The sequence below is a fragment of the Arabidopsis thaliana genome, chromosome 4 (assembly GCF_000001735.4).
Source record: "Arabidopsis thaliana chromosome 4, partial sequence".
Lineage (NCBI taxonomy): Eukaryota > Viridiplantae > Streptophyta > Magnoliopsida > Brassicales > Brassicaceae > Arabidopsis > Arabidopsis thaliana.
Window position 1 is genome coordinate 17,794,566 of NC_003075.7, and position 17,823 is coordinate 17,812,388.

Consider the following 17,823-nt stretch of genomic DNA (forward strand, 5'->3'; position numbering starts at 1 on the left):
TAATTTGATTATAATAACCTCTTATATGTCTTTGGTAACCCGGTTCGTATTTGTAAGGAAGCTGCTTATTTATTTGTTGTATTTTTTTTTTTGTCTTTTTGCACGGAATAAATAAAAGTAATGAGAAGTACTGGAGAAAAGTTTTAATCAAGATAGTTTTGTTTTAAATATAAAAAGACAGGAAGGAGAGTTGACGAAAACAAATGACGAAACAAAAAATAGGTGAGTTGTCGCGTCAATGATAGAAACATTTAGGTTTTGACAGCGACCCAAATTCCATGATACATGTGTTGTACTTGTATACTAAAAACTTTTACATTAGCTATCTGCTATTATATCTTACACTGCTATTTACAGTTGTATTTATCAAGGAGCGCTCTACTAAAATACCACTTATGAAGTTGTTATTCCTAAGGATATATCATAATTATAAAAAATCCTAGATATAGACAAAGTTTTTGAAATGTTCTTAGAGGAAATGAATGGTAGGAAGGTGTCAAAATTTTCGATGCCATTTTGGGAAAAAGAAATACTTTATTGTTTTGAAAATCAATTCATAAGTTTGTTAATTTGAACATAAGAATATTCAGGACATGTACGTCAATTTATATCCACCCCAATGGGGTTAGATCGCTTAAAGGCAACTATGGTTAGTTTGGACTTTTGAAACGTATAAATCGTTTTCTCTTTTTATTTCAAACTAGTAATAGTAGAAAGTAATAAGTTAGCGATTAATTGGCACATATATGTCGTATAAAAAGATAACTAAACATTTGAACCAAACAAAAGATAACTAAACATCAATTTCTAATTTCTAATTGGCACTATATCCAGGTGCAAAACGTCTGAATCGTGTATATATAATAAATCTGGAGCTAGATTCACATAATCTTCACTGGATCATATTATCATAAATACCCTTTTTTGTCTAGTTCCGTTGCAATAATATGTAATATATATATTATATATACACGATTCAGACGTTTTGCACCTGGATATAGTGTTTGTATATATGCATATGTACACATATTATCTATTGTTTTGTGAAATGTGAAACCATAATTGTTCATTTTTCGCATTGCGGATATAATATTTTTATTATAGCTGAAAGAAAGAGAAGGATAGTTATCCACTTTCCGAATCCACGATTTGTCCAACTTTGTTAGTATCCTATGATTATCCTTGTTGTTCTCTAACACGGAAGGAAAGACTTGGTCGTCATGCCGCATTCCTTGCCTTGATTATCCAAGTGATAATTTTTTTTTTTATTATGATTTTCTGAATCTAGAATGTCTTGGACTGGGTACTTTGTTGTATTTGACAGTGCTAATTTACCATATGTTACTTTGAATTCAAATTACTCTTACTCATAATGACAGTAATCAATCAAATTCAATATAAATTGCTCTAAATTTTTGTGCACCAATAACTTGCTCTAACTCCTCCCAAAAAATTATTACTACAAACTTTAGTGATTTGGTATAAGATTGAACAGACTTACAAAATATAAACCATATAATACAAATACATAAACGGAAGTGCTTTACATCTTTGGAAACAGCAATATAATACATAAAGGGGGAAAGAACCAAATAGAGAAAAAAAGAGAAGTGAATTTTCAACTAATTTAATCTTATTTATATATAGAATTATAGATAATTAACAGATAAGAAAACCTCCAATCAAACTTATAAAAAAAAAAAAACATTTTCATGGCAAACCACTTATGTTTCGTCCATGTGTTCAACAAGATCTCCCACAGTAGAAATTGACGAGAAGCATGAAAGTTAATACAATCATATGAAATTCGACAAAGCAGACCTTAAGCTCTTTACAACATCCATGAGTGTCATGTCGAAATCACTCTCCTTCTGAAAAATAAACATCAAGCGATGTTACTCTAAAATTAAGAACAAGTTCTTCATTTATATGTATAAGTGTATGCCTGAATATACATTTGCATACCTTAGCTATAATGGTGATATCAAGAGTTGGTCCAAAATTCAATACACTTGAATTAGTTATCAAGATATGAAGTTTCTCAATCTCGGCCATAATCTTGGCAAGATGACCCTTTTGCTTCTCGCAAAGGATCTTGATTAGAACATCTTCATCCGAGAATCTTACCTCGATCTCGGGAAGATCCAAGTCCGAGAAGCCATCTTCACAAGAAGAAGAGAATGATTGATTATTATCGTCCAAGATCAGCTTAGACTTCTTCACAAGAACCATTGATTCCAATCTTCTTTCTTTCTTCTGTTCCTCCAACTCTCCCACTCTTTCTTGGAGATACTTTATATGCTTTAATGCATCTCCCAACACAGAAGCCTTGTCCATCTATGCACGCAATTAGAAAAAAATTACACCTATAGATTCAAAAACATGTATTTTTTTGAAAAAGGTAATCAAGAAGGAAGATCTGATGGTATGTATACCTTTTTAAGGCCAGGAACTAGAGCGGAAAGAGCTACGAATCTTTGAGTAAGCTTCTCTCTACGTTTTCTTTCGGCTATTATGTGATCCTGAGCATTGGATTGGTTTCTTGAAAACGGTTGAGCCCTCTTGGTCCCTTTTCGATTAAACTCATCACTCTTCTGGTGTGGTTGCACTTGAGCCTCTAATTTTGGGCTAAAGATTGAGTTTAGGTAGGTGGGAGAGTACTCGTGTTCCATATCATTTGAACCATAATCTTCGAAAGAGAGAATTCTTGAGGAAGAATGACGGTGAATATGATGGGGCTTTGAATTTGGAGGAAGATGAGAAGAAGGTGATATGTAAGTTGTCTCAAGGATCTTTGGTGGTTTCATTTCGATCAAATCATCATAAGAGGGATCATTGTTGGTCGTGAAAGAGTGTGGAAAAATGTATTGAGCTTCTTGGACCTCTCCCACTATTGAGTTCATGTGAAACTGTTGAATTATGCTATTTTCTTCTATTTCCTAAAATATAACATCACACCCAAAAGAAAAAAGAACAAAAAACAATGAAAAACAGTCCCAGATGACAACATATATACATGAGTGTATGTGTTTATGCGCATATATACCTGCTCAGAAAACCATCTTGTGGATAAGATACTCATTGCTGTTGCCTCTGAAAATCTGAAAATGGTAAAAAGAATATTAGTGTATGATTTATAAACAAGAAACTGTATTTAACCAAGAAAAAAGATAAATTAGCAGATCATCTTGGGTTTCAAATACAAGATTTGACGTATAGTAAAAACCCAAGATCAAGAAACATTTAGTAAGGGTTGAGATTTATGTTTTTTGAATCACAAAGAAATAAAACTCACCAGCTTCTAGGAGAAGAGAGAGAGAGAAGAGAGATTTGTGTGTGAAAACAGTGGAATGCACATGCATATATGTACATGTATATATAGAGATGGACACACATATGAAGTAATTTGCACGTGTGAAAGGCAATACTACTCAACTTTCACACTAAAAATATTCCTTTTTTCTCACAGCATTTGGGTGTCAAAACTAATTAATTATATTATAGATTGTTTTATATTTGTCAAATTTCACAGGTTGTTCAAAGTTACTCATTGACGTATACAGTATTTTGAGGTCCTATTTGAATGAATATAAAAATGTTGCGGGCCGGAGACAAAAAGGGTATTCGTCTATTGAATATATCAGGTTTTTGAGTTTATATTATTAAGTGTATTTTTAGGGTTTCTTCTTAGAAACAAAAAAAATCGCCTCAATTTTTATTTTGTTTTGATATATGTTTACTCATCTTGTTTCCCTTGGTTTTATTTTTAAAAAAATATTAGTTTCTCCATAAATACATTTTTCAAAATGCATCCAAATTTGACATGAATTTATGTATCAGGTGTGGTATGCGAATATGAAACCAATTAAAAATCAAAACTGTTCAAAAAAATATTTTCTAACATCATATAAAAATATTAAACCTTATGACGCGCATCAAAATGTTGTTGGCCAATTGTAAAAACATTTGTATATAGAAAGCTTGTATTCAAATTCTGCTATTATTACTGAGTAATAAACTTATATATATAGTCAAGTAATTTATACTAAAGTGTCCTTCACTCACTATCTGAATATGTATGTTGTTGAAGAACCAATAAAAGGAAAGCATTCATGATTAATTTTCATAAATTTCTTATGATAAGCGAACTTATGATAAGCAAAAATAGACAGAAGATGACAGGAAACTTTCCATAATCAAATTGTGGGTCCAATTGAATATAATCTAATACATATTCCCATTAGTTTTATACTTTTCTCTTGTAAACTAAAAATGTGACACCAACCAAAGATCTCGCTACGATTTTATGGTATATTATATGGTATTGGTTACGACATTAATTATTTCCACGAATTTTCTTTTTTTCAAGAAAATTGTAAATTCAACAATAAAAAAAAGATTAAAGTATGATTTGAATTTAACCATTGGCGTTCTCTTCTAAAAGCTCTCATCTTTTATACACAGTTTGATTAAATGTGTGAATCACCATGACTGTCAAAGACGTTCGATTATGAACAAACAAAATCACAAAAGTTTATATTTTATTCAATCAGAATATTCAAACATTATACTACAAGTGATCGACACTAAGATAATTTTTACTTTCCTGGAACTCATGTGTCTTGTGTCTTGTGCAAACGTGCTACTCTTAATATATAATCGATTAGGTAAAAATAATCAATCAAACATGAAACTCTTTTATGTAAAGTTGATATTTTAAGTCAAGTATTTGTCGGAATTGTTGAACTTCATAGAAATGGTAAGCTAGGTAAACAAAATATACTTGGGATATTATAATCTAAGTACTAAAATAGAAATAAAAGCCAGTTCACTTACAACTAGATCTCTCCCTCTTTTCCTCCATTACTACGCCCCATGACAGAAGCATCTTGGCGCCTGCAAACCAAATTCAGTGTTTTACAAATCTCCATAAAAATTTAATACTAAATCCCTCGAATTTTATATTTTTATATAGTATTTCATTTCTCAAGATCTAAATACTAAATTAACTATAATATTATCATGAGTATATTTTACTCTATAGTATAAAATGTGATAGAGTATATATACAGTACATTGTACACATTTACAAATAGACGATTATTTTGTTTCTATCTTTTTCTTCTTTCTCTTTCACTCTCTCTCTCAAGAGTTTGTTACAGAAGATTGAAGATTCCTGATATGGTATCAAAGCATCTAAATATTTAACAGTTTTCTGGATCTATATCACTATATTACTATATCACATCACCAAGACAGTACATCCCATGAAATATAAGCATCTTGGCTCTTGCAAACAAAATTTAGTGTATTTTTTTTACTTCTGCATAAAAAAAAAAATCTGATAAGTTGGCGTCAAAAATAAAAATAAATAATAATTAATATTAGGGGCCCTTATATTATTCCTTTTCTAAAGCTCCAAGTACACATACATGATGATTAGGTTGTTAATTTTAAAATCTTATTGTCCATTTCTCAAGATCTAATTCTAAATAGTTTCCTGGATCCGTATCGTTGGGTAACGTGAGAGAATAATTAGTTTTTGAAGTCAAAACCCTAAAATTGAAACCAAAGAGATCAAACAGTAGATACAGAAAAATAGAGAAACCTTATTATAAGCTTTTGCATTATGTCATGTAAGAAACACTTTAGTGAGACTTGAACAATTTTTATTATTATCTTCTCTGCCATTATGTGTTGGTTGATAAATATATAGCAATTGGCCCTATAATTGATGGATTTGCTGTAGATTTGCTATGGATTTGATAGCACTCTTCATCCTAATCCTCAGTTTTGAACAAAAATGAACCAAAAGAAGACTTCAAAACCCTGTTTCAGATTGAAATCTTGTTGACATCAATTTGATCCCTAAGAAGAGGGAAAGAATAAATGGTCAAGTCTCACCTAAGTGTAACAAACAAAGAACAATCAAACAAATGCCAATCATTGCCTGATAAAGAAAACAGAAAGAAAAAAAACTTTCCTTGCGTAAAACTCTACCTGATTATTAACAATATCAGAAATCAAAGAAGAAAAGTAACTTTGAAATTAGAAACGCGTAGATTCTTTAACCCTAAACCACAATTCTTCAAATGGCTAAGTTTCTGCTTCTTCTGCCTTCTCACTCTTTCTTCTTCCTCTACCAACCGCAGTTGTTCCGCGTCTTCTTTCTTCGCAAGTCTCTCACTGTATCAAACAACAAACAAACAAGAACATTGGTGTCCCGGGAAGATTCTAAAACTACATTGAAAACATCTGAATAAATAATAACATACCTCCGTTTCTCTTCCCTCATGATATCATCAAAGTTGGCTTCCATGCACCTATCATCATAGTCTTCGTCACGCCCTGCAAAACGATCAGTCTTGCACATCTTTCTAACCATTTGCAAGGCCAAATCATCTTCTGACATTTTCACAGGCTTTTTCTTCACTCGCTTCAATGGTGGTTTGCTAATCAACTGGTGTTTCGCAGGAGGCAGTTGCGACCTTGTGAGTTCCAAGGAAACATTTCTCTGTTCTACCCTTTGTTGTTTAGAATCATGTCTCAATGGCTTTGTTGAGGACAGTGGTCTCTGATGGCCTAATTTGGAACTTGGTTGGCCCTTCTTGTTCATTGATTTCCGCTTTTGAGAGTTAATTGCCGAATCCTCCCTCGTGTGAGCTTGTACATTATTTGATGAACCTGGTCTTGGCTGCATTTGGCTCTCTGTGGAACTTGGTCTAGAAGTAGGTGGTTCCTTGATGGAAACAGGAAGCTGAGCATCATCAGAGAAAAGGAATGAGTAGTCTCTTCCATCCTTAAGTTTTTCAGCTTTTCGTTTGACCTCATTCGCATTCTTAGTCCCTGAAGCATCATTCATTAGAACAGAACTTTTCTTCTGTACACAAGACACAAAACAGTTTTAAAAAGAGTAAGAAAAAAAAACACTTGCAACGTCAAAAATGTGAAAAAGAAGGATCTGATGAGACATACGTTTTGAATAGAGTTTAACATTTTAGCTGCTGATGTCTCGTTTTCTAAAAGAGGCTTGCTTTCTTGTAAGACTCTTGAAGCAATAACAGTCTGAGAAGGACCAAAAAAGGAACCAAAGCTGCAAAAACAGAGTTTTTTTTTTGTTTGTAAAAGCAGAGTTAGAATATTCAATTCATGCTAATCTCTTTGAACACAACACAAATACACAATCAAAACTAGAAAATAAAACTTACTCGTACGGAAGATTACTTTTGCTCTGATGTAACTGTGTCTGTGAGGTTGGAGCAATAATAGTATCTCCGCTTTGCATCTTCGTCCTAATCGATTCCTTAATCCGTTGACGCAATTCAAGAAACTCTGATTGCATATTTCTTGGAAGACAACTTGTCGTAGTAATTAGTGCCTGCAATTTAAAGATCTTTAATTCAATATGTGTGTATTCACATCAAAACACGTCAAAATATCTACAAGAAGCAACTGTAAAAAGAAATTGATCTGCTTCAAGAACAACCACAAAATTAGGGCTTCTGCGTCATATCAATCAAGTTCACAGAACGTTACCATAACTAAATAGGGTTCGGGTTCTGTTTCTTACACAGAATCAGGCTCTAATGCCAATTCCCAAACCAAAACTCTAAAATCTTTATGAATTAGTCTAAAAGGTGAAGTTAACTTACGATTCAAGTTAGTCAAAATCTCTAAACTAAATCCCTCGTTAAGAGGAAGTAACATTGAAATCGACAGAAACACATTTGGAGAAAAGATAACTTACGTTTGAGAAACGTAGTCACGCGAATGAAGCGAAAACTGGTTTCAGTCTGAACTCTGAAGCTTTTGCTTGGGAATGACTTTAATGGAGAGATCAAGAAATACAAAAAGACGTTGAGGCACTGAGACGCTTTTTATACGCAAATAGAGTTTTCCTTTCTTTTTTTTTACAAATTTCCTTTTTTCAGTCACTACAATTTTTTCGTTTTCACAAAAGTCGAAAGAAATAATTAAAGTAATATATACAGATGTATGTTTGTGTTCAGTCGCTAAAAGGAGTTATGTATTAACCATATATTAATTTACTTTTTGTCAACGACCATAAATTATAATTTACTATACTTTACTTGTAATGAATAAAGTTATAAAGTTTTCTATCCATTTTGAAAATCATCATCAGATTGGACCAGAATTTATATTATTCGTACTTGGTTCTATCATGTAAATGTTGGCAAAGGCCCAACAAAAATATATGACGATGGATAGTAATAAATTACATATAGTCATCATCATTATCCATATCGCACCACATTTGGAACATTAAATTCTCTCTATTATTCAGAGAGATTATCACAGCAAAGAAAAACACAAAGTCTCATTTTATTCTTCTTAATAATAGTAGATCTTTCTTTCTTTTCGACAACATCATTCAGAGTTTGGTTTTTCTAAAAGATAGGACCAGCAGCGAGAATCTCCTCCGTAAGCTTACCATCCACACCAATCTTATGGTTAGCAAAAACCTCGAAGTTCTTCTTGAACAGACCTCCCAGTTTCACCAGAGTATCTTTGTGTGCCTTCTTATCAGACCACTGCATTTTCATTAAACCCAAATCAACAAAAAATTGTTCATCATCACTTAAGCAATTACATTATACAGATTTGCAGAAACTTACGGAGTTGACGGGGTCCAAGATCTCTGAAGGTATCCCTTCGATCTCAGTTGGGATTTCAAATCCAAAGATTTCGGTTTTCTTGTAGTTTGCCTTCAAGAGACTGCCCGAATGGATTGCATCGATGATCTTTCTAGTGTATGCCAGCTTGATTCTGTTTCCAACACCATAACTGCAGGAAATAAAACATTACAGATCATGTTAATAGCCTACAAACATGTGTTACAAGGCAGCGTTTTGTTGTATCGATTTCCATAGAAGGACATATATACCTGCCACCAGACCAACCAGTGTTGACGAGCCAACCAGTAGCACCTTGTGACTTCATCTTCTCAGCTAACATAGCTGCATACTTTGTGGGATGCAACATTATGAAAGCTGCACCAAAGCAAGCTGAGAATGTTGCTGTTGGCTCCTTGATACCATCCTCTGTGCCAGCAACCTATATATGTTGCACATCTTTGGTTATGCTTTTGAAATTTATGAAGACGATGTGCAAAATAAAGACTTTTACTTTGGCCTTACCAGAGCAGTGTAACCACTGATGAAGTGGTACATGGTTTGTGCCAGATTCAGCTTGCTCACAGGTGGGAGAACACCAAAGGCATCACAAGCCAGAAGTATCACATTTGTCGGGTGTGGACCAACACAAGGTATTTTCGCATTTGGAATGAACTCAATTGGGTAGGCAGCACGTGTGTTCTCTGCAACCAAAGAGAATCGAAAATGATCATTCTGTTAATTGTGAGGACGAAGAGAATGAAAGAAATAACAATTGTTTTACCTGTAACAGATTTATCAGAGTAATCCACTTCTCTGGTGTGCTCATCAAACACAACATTTTCCAAAACTGCAACAAGATCAGAATCTTATTGTTATATCACTGCTTTATGTTTTTTTCTCAAAAACAATTCCAACGTACTGTCTTTCTACCTGTTCCAAACTTGATAGCGTTCCAGATATCAGGCTCCTTCTCCCTCGAAAGATCAACACACTTAGCATAGCACCCACCCTCAATGTTCGAAACACCAGTCTCAGTCCAACAATGCTCATCATCTCCAATAAGATACCTGTTGTGATCAGTAGACAGCGTTGTCTTCCCGGTACCTAAAATCATCATTCATAGAAAACAAAAAACACAATCATCAATCTCAATTCACCCGCTAAACTCAACAAAGAGGCAAGCAGTTCTCAAGTCAGTTCAGCAGTAATTGTATTGTATCATTTGATTTATCGTTCCTTCCATCATCACCCAACACCATAGTTGGTACTGTCTCTACTATACCTGAAAGTCCAAAGAAGAGAGCAACATCTCCATCTTTTCCCATATTGCATCCAGAATGAAGGGAGAGAATACGACGCTTAGGCATAAGGTAATGCATCACACTGAAAAGACCCTTCTTCATTTCCCCAGCATACTGAGTACCAAGTATAACCATTTCCCTCCTAGCCAGATTAAGGTCTACGCTAGTGGACGAAGTCATGTAATGAGTGTAACGATTACATGGAAACTGCCCAGCATTGTATATAGTAAAATCCGGAGTACCAAAGCTCTCAAGCTCCTCCTGAGTTGGTCGGATACACCTGACACCCTCCCCAGTTACTAATTTGTTGTTTTCTTTCACCCACAATAATGGATTGACATACAAGGAGTCAATAATGATTTTACTTACATGTTGTGCATAAACAATGAATGGTAAGCTCTAGCTGAGACAATCCTGACTTTGATTCTGTTCTCTGGATCCCAGTTTAAGTATTGGTCATTGACAAAGACCTAAAAACCCCAACAACAACAGAAATTTCATAAACTTAGATCAAAAGTTCTACACTCAACAACATTGATTAAAGTTTTCAAAATTTAATACCTTTTCCAAGGAATTCAAGTAATCAACAGCTCTTTCTCTGTTCACCATGAAAGTATGTTCATCCATTTCGATATTCGGCGAACCCCTAAAATCAAAATCAAACTCCAAAATCAATAAACGAAAACAGAGCATAAACCCAAAAACTCCATCAATCAAAATCGAGATTAGGAATACTCACTTTCCCCACCAAAGCTCATCCTCAGTAGTAGCATCTCTAACAACACGCTTATCTCTGGGAGCACGACCAGTCTTAGCACCAGAAAGCGTCGCCAAAGCTCCATTAGAAGTGATAAACGAACCTTTCTCATACTTAATAGCTTGCTCATAAAGCTCTACAAACAACAAAATCACAAACCAAATCTATCAAACTCGTTGCAGAAACATTTATCAATATTCAGATTCGGATTCTAGGTTTATTTGTTGACCTGCAGGCGAAAGATTGTAGAGGACGTGAGTAAACTTCAAGGAGCTATCACTGACAGCACCAGTAGCCGGAGAAAAGATAGAATGATGTTGGCCGTGAGCGTACGCCGGAGTAGTTGAACCATCGGTCTTCTTCTCCGCCGGATCTCCTCTCACCACCTTTGGTCCTGACTCTCTCGTTAACGATGCTAACGATGCACTGTTTCACAATTAATCAAAATTAGTTTCCACGTGTCGTTTTAAACACGTGTCATGTACATTAAAGTATTATTTTCTGGTAATAGTCACAATAGCGCATTAACTTGTCCATAAATGTCTAATCCAAAAATAAACAAAAACAAATTATATTGCCGAATTAAAGGAAGAAATAGTAATTGAAAATTTTCAAGTTTAGTGTATATCACGTCAGAAATATTTAATACTACACCATATATTTAGCTAAAAGACACTTTTTCCATGAAAATGATCGGACACGAAAACGCAATAATCTTCCTTAATTCGATATAAAGTATGTTATAAACAAAAGTAACGTATGAATAATCTGTATATGTGAAGTTATTATAAGGACCTGATAGATTGAAGCTGAATCTTCTGACGCTCCTCCTCGGAGACGGCGGCAAAAGCAGCGGCGGCGTTTTGGTTGATCGGTGTGGTAGGAGCAGAACGTTTCTTCTGTAACGAATGAAGCTCATCGATGGTTGTGGCATTCACCGTCGGACCACTATCGTCGTGGCAGACTCCGCTACCTCTCTTTGCTGCTCCGGTCGTTATCTTCGGCATCACCGGTCCTTTAGGGAAACTAAACCCTCCGTCACCGTTAGTAGCATTTCCGTTACCGGCCGACATCTTTTTCCTGTAACCACAACACAAAAAAAAGACAGAGTTACGAAGTTGATTACACTCGTACTGATATTAAAATTACCATCGACGTTAAAAATTTTACCGGAGGAAGAGAGATCACGAACAAGAAGAGGCTGAGAAAGATTAAAGAGACTAATGATCGGAGGAGAAGATCATTTAACGTTTTCAAGGGATGATACAAAATGATGCGAATGTGAAGAGAAGCGAAAGTGGTTTTTTAAAGGTTAGATTTTTAGAACCATGGTTAATAATGAACCGTGAGAGTGTTAACCATGGTTAAGATCTATCTTCCTAGGAAGAGCCCCTTTTTTATTTTTATTTTCTCTCTTAACATAACCGGTGGTTTATAAAGATGACTATACCATTTAATTATGATAGACCCCACACGAAAATGTGTAAGATAATTTTGTAAATTTGTAAGATATTATATGTGAATTTTTACGTGTTTTTTTTGTTTGAAAAACTCTATAGCTCGGCTACCTCTACGTAGTTGGTATAATGGTATGTATAATTCAGCTTATTTTTTTGGAAATCAAGGATAAGGTTTGACTTCCTTTTTCAACTAGTATTAAATCGAATTAAAAATATTCATCTAAAATAGTTCAGATGTGGGAAATAAATCTTTAAAGAAATCAACGTGTTATAAGCGACCAACTTGCCTAATTTATTCAACTTGATAAATGAAAAAATCTGTAACTTGCATATTGGTAATTGATTTTACGGTCTAATATTCGTGATCTCCATCAAATAATTTTCGCAAGTGTCACTTATTTTATCAAGTTGTTTGATGATGATAAAAATTCGTTTGATGGTTTCGGCCGGGGAATATCGAAAACGATAGACATAGCTCCGATTGTATTTTAGGAGATGGGCACGCATCTCAAAGTAAGTAGATTCGTGAGAGGACACGCAATGAGGTTCAACATATATATACGTATACTTATTTTATTTTTTAATATTCACACTATATTATTATATGTATCAGTATGAATCAGGAAAAGAATACTACAAGGAACGTTACGAACATGATGATTGTTATTTCACAATTACAAGAACCTTCGTCACGTGTTGTTTTGGAAGTTATTGTTTATGTTCATCATTAGATTGTAATTAGTTTATGTATAATTAGATACTCCAGCTTTCTGAATCCAAAAGTGAAGGAGAATATTTTTATCAGAAAGACTCTGCAATTTGCATGCTAGCATGGGCGCAGGATAATGAAGACAACAATATATACAAAAGTTTAATAAAACATTTTTAAAAAGAGGTTTTCTAATAAAATGTGGCAATAATCGACGGTTTGGATATTATTTTAGTAGAAATCTTGTCATATAATTAATTTTGTATTAAAGCTAATATGAAAAAGGTGCAAGTCATAAAGCACCACGTACTCTCGTGCACAAAGTCTCACGGGATTTGCATTCTGATCACAAAGATGTGTTTACTACAACTCATTTTATGACCATAATTCTTGTTAATGCCTAAAAATTAATCCGATCCAACTTTAATAGTCTGGACCCAATCGGCCGATGGACTTTAATTACTATTGGTTTTATGAGTTTTGAAAATTCAAAAAGAATATAGAAAAGGTTAAGCAAACTTAAAGTCTTTCGCTGAATTGTAGCTTTTTAGGAATAAGAGTCTTTTTGTTATAAGAAAAAAAGTCTTCCGTTGGCACATATATTATCGCGATGGAGAGAGATCACGACTCACGCGAGAGACCCCCGTGAAAGTTTCATGACAATTTTTTTGGTTGTCGGTCTCGGCCGTGACCGATTAGATGTTCACATCAATGACCCACGTTCCAAAAAAGATGAATTAATTTGCATTTATAAATTCTAATCTATCATCGTTTCAACCATTTTTATATTCAGACCATACGGTAAACCATTTTAGACAACACCATTAGTCATATAGTTAAATAACGAGTAGGGCTACAAAAAAGAGAGTTGAATAGTTGTTCATTGAAGATCTTCTCGAATCTTGACATAGGTACTACTTGATAATGGAATCCAACGCTGTAGATTAACCATGTGCAAGGGAGTGGTTAATTAGTACTATTATATGTATGTACTCTCAATTTCTTTCACTTTTGAATGTTCATTGGTTCTTTCTCTTATTGATTATTTACATTCCCATTATAGATTCCAGTTTTGTCACCTTGTGGGGGAGGCCGATTCACTCTTCTCCTCTTCCCTTTTCTTGGATATCTCAATTCACAGTCCGCAAAAAGAGTTTCTACTGATGTCATAATTTAAACGCGTTATTTTCTCCTATATATTCGTTTTGGTGGGTTTCTCGTATTTTAACAACTATTGAAACAAATAAAATGAATCACACGAAAAAACACACTATAGAGTCTATATCTTCGATAACATATAACATACATGATTTGATGAAAGCAAACTGAGAAAACGTTTTTTTTTTTTTTTTTTTTTCTGTTTTGGTCAAAGAAGATGTTTTTATTTTATTTTATCAAATTATTATATAGTTTTAACTATATTTTTCATACGAGGACAGATTTTTTTTTGCATGTTTGATATCTTAATTTTTTGAAAAGTTTTGTGGTTTCTAGTACCCATAGTTTTCTATTTAAAGTGGTTTCATAAAACATTAAAATTCTGGTTTCGATGTAGTTTTCTATACACACTTTAAAGTGTTAATAGCACTATTTATAGACAGAAACGAAAATTCAACACTAATTGATTATGAAATTTTGGAATTGAGTTCTCACGAGCTTGTGATTATCTGACTTGGACGTTTTTATAAACTATTGTCTTTTTTTGTATCTTAATTTTCGTGGCTTTATTCAAAAGTTAAAAAAAAAAAATTAAAATAATAATAATCAGAAATTGAAATTTTAAATTTACATTACGTGTAAGCAGAATTAACTTATAATTTTTCATAAAAGCAAACAAAATTTTAAAGACTAAATGTCAAATTCAGTTTATTTTCATAGTTTTAAAATTTAACACAAATGTTTTTAAAAATATAATTCACTATTGATTTAAGGTTATTCTTAAATAATGTACAATTAGAAACTTTAGTTACTTCATTAACGGTAAGAAAAAGTTGCCGTTACACTCGTTACAACAGTCATATTTTGTTTTTCACTGCGTAACAATTTATCAAAATGTAAACATAGAGAAGCGGTAGTTGGGCCTTTTTCTCTCCTTTCAAAATATATAATGGGCTTTTTAGTTCACGGAAGACCTAGAGCTTGGAATCGTCTGTAATATACTCCACACTAAAGTATATCTAACACTAAACAAATCCAACGGCTGAGAGTCTTTTATTCACTATAACACGTGATAGTTCTCCCTAACTCGTAAGGATAATAATCTGAAGGAGTGATGAGAAAATATTAACGAAAAACAAAAAAAAAAAGACAGAAGACAAAAAAAAATCACGAAATCTGATTTTCCTCTCTTTTGCTCGAAGCCAAGTCTCTGCTTTTACTTTGATCCACCAACTTCATCTTCAACCTCTCGATTTTAGGTACGTTTTTCCCTTTCTTTGTGTATCTTAGAAGTCTTTTGATTTTCACGCTGATTCATTTCTGGAAGTTTTTCGATTTGGTCTTCATAGATTCCTGAAATCGTTAGTTTGAAATTGATTGAGATCTTTGATTCTATATAGAAAATTTATCTGATCTGTTTATTCTGGAATCAATTTGTGATTAGAGGAAATTGTGTCCTCTGTTTTAAGTTTCTGATTTTGGATTTGAAGATCCGATTTTTGCATCTTGATGATTCATTTCAAAAAATGTCTAATTTTGGTATGATTTTTGCTTGTCTCAGGTAAGATTCTTAGAGTGATTTTGACTTATCTAAGAATGGAGCTAAAGAGCATTAAGGATGCGTTTGATCGTGTTGCGACGAAGCAGAAGCTCTCTTATAGCAAAACTAATGAGATTGTTCATATGTTGTCTCAAGAAATCGATAAGGCTTTGAGCATATTAGAGGAGACACCATCATCAGATACTATGCTTCTTGATCATAGATCTATCCTCGCTGATGTGAAGAAAGTGTTTATGGAGATTGCTCCAATCACTCAACTTGAAGCTACTGAGAAAGAGCTACATGCGGCTTTGACCAAGTACCCTAAAGTTCTTGAGAAACAGCTGAATCCAGACATATCAAAGGCTTATAGACACAATGTTGAGTTTGATACTCATATCGTTAACCAGATTATCGCCAACTTTTTCTACCGTCAAGGAATGTTTGACATTGGTGACTGTTTTGTTGCTGAAACTGGTGAATCTGAATGTTCTACAAGACAATCTTTCGTGGAGATGTATCGGATACTAGAAGCTATGAAGAGACGAGATCTTGAACCGGCTCTTAATTGGGCTGTTTCGAACTCTGACAAACTAAAGGAAGCAAGGTCTGATCTTGAGATGAAGCTTCATAGTCTACACTTTCTGGAAATAGCACGAGGCAAAAACTCCAAAGAAGCTATCGACTATGCGAGAAAGCATATCGCCACGTTTGCAGATAGCTGCCTCCCGGAGATCCAGAAGCTCATGTGTTCTCTCTTATGGAACAGAAAACTCGATAAATCACCATACTCCGAGTTTCTCTCCCCCGCTCTGTGGAACAATGCAGTCAAAGAGCTAACCCGACAGTACTGCAACCTACTCGGTGAATCATCTGAAAGCCCGTTGAGTATAACAGTAACAGCGGGCACACAAGCGTTACCAGTACTATTGAAATACATGAACGTGGTGATGGCGAATAAGAAGCTTGATTGGCAGACCATGGAACAACTTCCTGTTGATGCGCAACTATCCGAGGAGTTTCAGTTTCATTCGGTGTTTGTCTGTCCAGTCTCTAAAGAACAGTCAAGTGATGATAACCCTCCGATGATGATGTCTTGTGGACATGTGCTTTGCAAGCAGACGATCAACAAAATGTCAAAGAATGGCTCTAAGTCGTCGTTCAAGTGTCCTTATTGCCCAACCGATGTAGACATCTCAAGGTGTAGGCAGTTGCACTTTTGAAACGAAAGCTCGGGAATTTGTACGACCGATATAAACTGGAACTAAGTTCTGAATCGGTGAAATCTGTGTCAAAATTGTAACCTTGTGGTGTTCTCTGTTTCTTTTTTTCATGAAGTTTTTTAAGTGATGGGGCTTTGGTGTACAAATTGATCAGGGGAAGTTTTTAGATGATTGGACATCCCATAAGAATGTGTTTTTGGTGTTGTTGCTATTTGTTTGTTAAACCTTTTGAATATAGAAATTCTTTACACTGCAAATTTAGTTTAGATTAGCTGGAACCCTGGAAATTAAGCTCTCTTTTAGAATTACTGGTCACATGGAAATAAAACAAATTGATTTTTGCTGCGCTCATCTGTTAAATAGAGAATCATGTCTTAGTTAATCTAATTTTCGTACAATCATTGTTTGGATGGGTTAGACACATATAACGCTACAATAGAAGTAGTTCTTGAGTTAGAGAATTAGGCTCTTTCTTTATTATATGTGAGGCAAATGTTGGTTTATTGTGTTGTTCGTCTCTTCTTTGGTTAGCTTAGACACTTTGGCCTTTTCAAGACTCGTATTGGTTTCTTCTTTGATTAGCTTAGAGAATTTGGCTGTTTCAAGACTCGTTTTGGTTAGCTTAGAGAATTTGAATTCCTAAACAAGATTTATTGGGCTTAGACCCCAAAAGATGGGCTTAAGCTTGCACTTGTGTATATGTCGATTCATACGTGTGTCTCGTTCATGCGAGTCAGCTTGGTTTTGAATCCACGAATGACGAGACCTATTCTTCTCAAAAGAGTACACAAAATATATCCAAGTTTAAATATACCAAAAGGCAAAAGCAATGAACCACGTTCCACGTATCAAAATTTTCTACTTCAATTTGACCGATTGACTAGAGTGTATTGGTAGTTAATGGGGAACATAATGGGGAACACAATAGACGCACAAAAATTGGTAAATAAAAGAGAAAATGAAGAATCATCATGAGTTTTTATTCAATTCACAAAAGTACATGAGACAAAAACAAAGCTCAATTCCGCCGTAACAAACA

General features: G+C 34.2%; 4 protein-coding genes across 6 annotated transcripts; 1 reads left to right on the forward strand and 3 right to left on the reverse strand.

Moving 5' to 3' along the window:
- Positions 1-1,506: 1,506 nt before the first annotated feature.
- Positions 1,507-3,336, reverse strand: AT4G37850 (basic helix-loop-helix (bHLH) DNA-binding superfamily protein). Of its 2 annotated transcripts, NM_119946.4 has the most exons (5): positions 3,296-3,336; positions 3,047-3,101; positions 2,436-2,939; positions 1,966-2,337; positions 1,507-1,871 (listed from the first exon to the last, which is right to left on the reverse strand). In NM_119946.4, exons 2-5 carry the CDS (start codon positions 3,080-3,082, stop codon positions 1,797-1,799), a joined length of 987 nt encoding a protein of 328 aa, NP_195498.3. In that variant the 5' UTR covers positions 3,083-3,101; positions 3,296-3,336; the 3' UTR covers positions 1,507-1,796. The 2 variants fall into 2 exon arrangements, with proteins under 2 accessions (NP_195498.3, NP_001329767.1); NM_001342458.1 differs by lacking the exon at positions 3,296-3,336 and having other exon boundaries at positions 3,047-3,139.
- Positions 3,337-5,760: 2,424 nt separating this feature from the next.
- On the reverse strand, positions 5,761-7,349 carry AT4G37860 (SPT2 chromatin protein; the record flags this gene model as incomplete). 2 transcript variants are annotated; one of them, NM_119947.3, is made up of 4 exons in its annotated part: positions 5,761-6,186; positions 6,276-6,880; positions 6,931-7,093; positions 7,209-7,349. In NM_119947.3, 4 exons carry the CDS (start codon positions 7,340-7,342, stop codon positions 6,024-6,026), a joined length of 1,065 nt encoding a protein of 354 aa, NP_195499.1. In that variant the 3' UTR covers positions 5,761-6,023. The 2 variants fall into 2 exon arrangements, with proteins under 2 accessions (NP_195499.1, NP_001328641.1); NM_001342459.1 differs by having other exon boundaries at positions 6,976-7,093; positions 7,209-7,342.
- Positions 7,350-8,124: 775 nt separating this feature from the next.
- Positions 8,125-12,140, reverse strand: PCK1 (phosphoenolpyruvate carboxykinase 1). Its single transcript, NM_119948.4, has 13 exons — positions 11,865-12,140; positions 11,490-11,774; positions 10,924-11,120; positions 10,677-10,830; positions 10,499-10,583; positions 10,307-10,407; positions 9,919-10,217; positions 9,567-9,740; positions 9,418-9,483; positions 9,159-9,337; positions 8,906-9,075; positions 8,637-8,805; positions 8,125-8,552 (listed from the first exon to the last, which is right to left on the reverse strand). Exons 2-13 carry the CDS (start codon positions 11,765-11,767, stop codon positions 8,409-8,411), a joined length of 2,016 nt encoding a protein of 671 aa, NP_195500.1. The 5' UTR covers positions 11,768-11,774; positions 11,865-12,140; the 3' UTR covers positions 8,125-8,408.
- Positions 12,141-15,071: 2,931 nt separating this feature from the next.
- AT4G37880 (LisH/CRA/RING-U-box domains-containing protein) lies at positions 15,072-17,094 on the forward strand. The gene is made up of 2 exons (NM_119949.5): positions 15,072-15,280; positions 15,583-17,094. The coding sequence occupies exon 2, from the start codon at positions 15,618-15,620 to the stop codon at positions 16,782-16,784; it is 1,167 nt and encodes a 388-aa protein (NP_195501.1). The 5' UTR covers positions 15,072-15,280; positions 15,583-15,617; the 3' UTR covers positions 16,785-17,094.
- Positions 17,095-17,823: the final 729 nt, after the last annotated feature.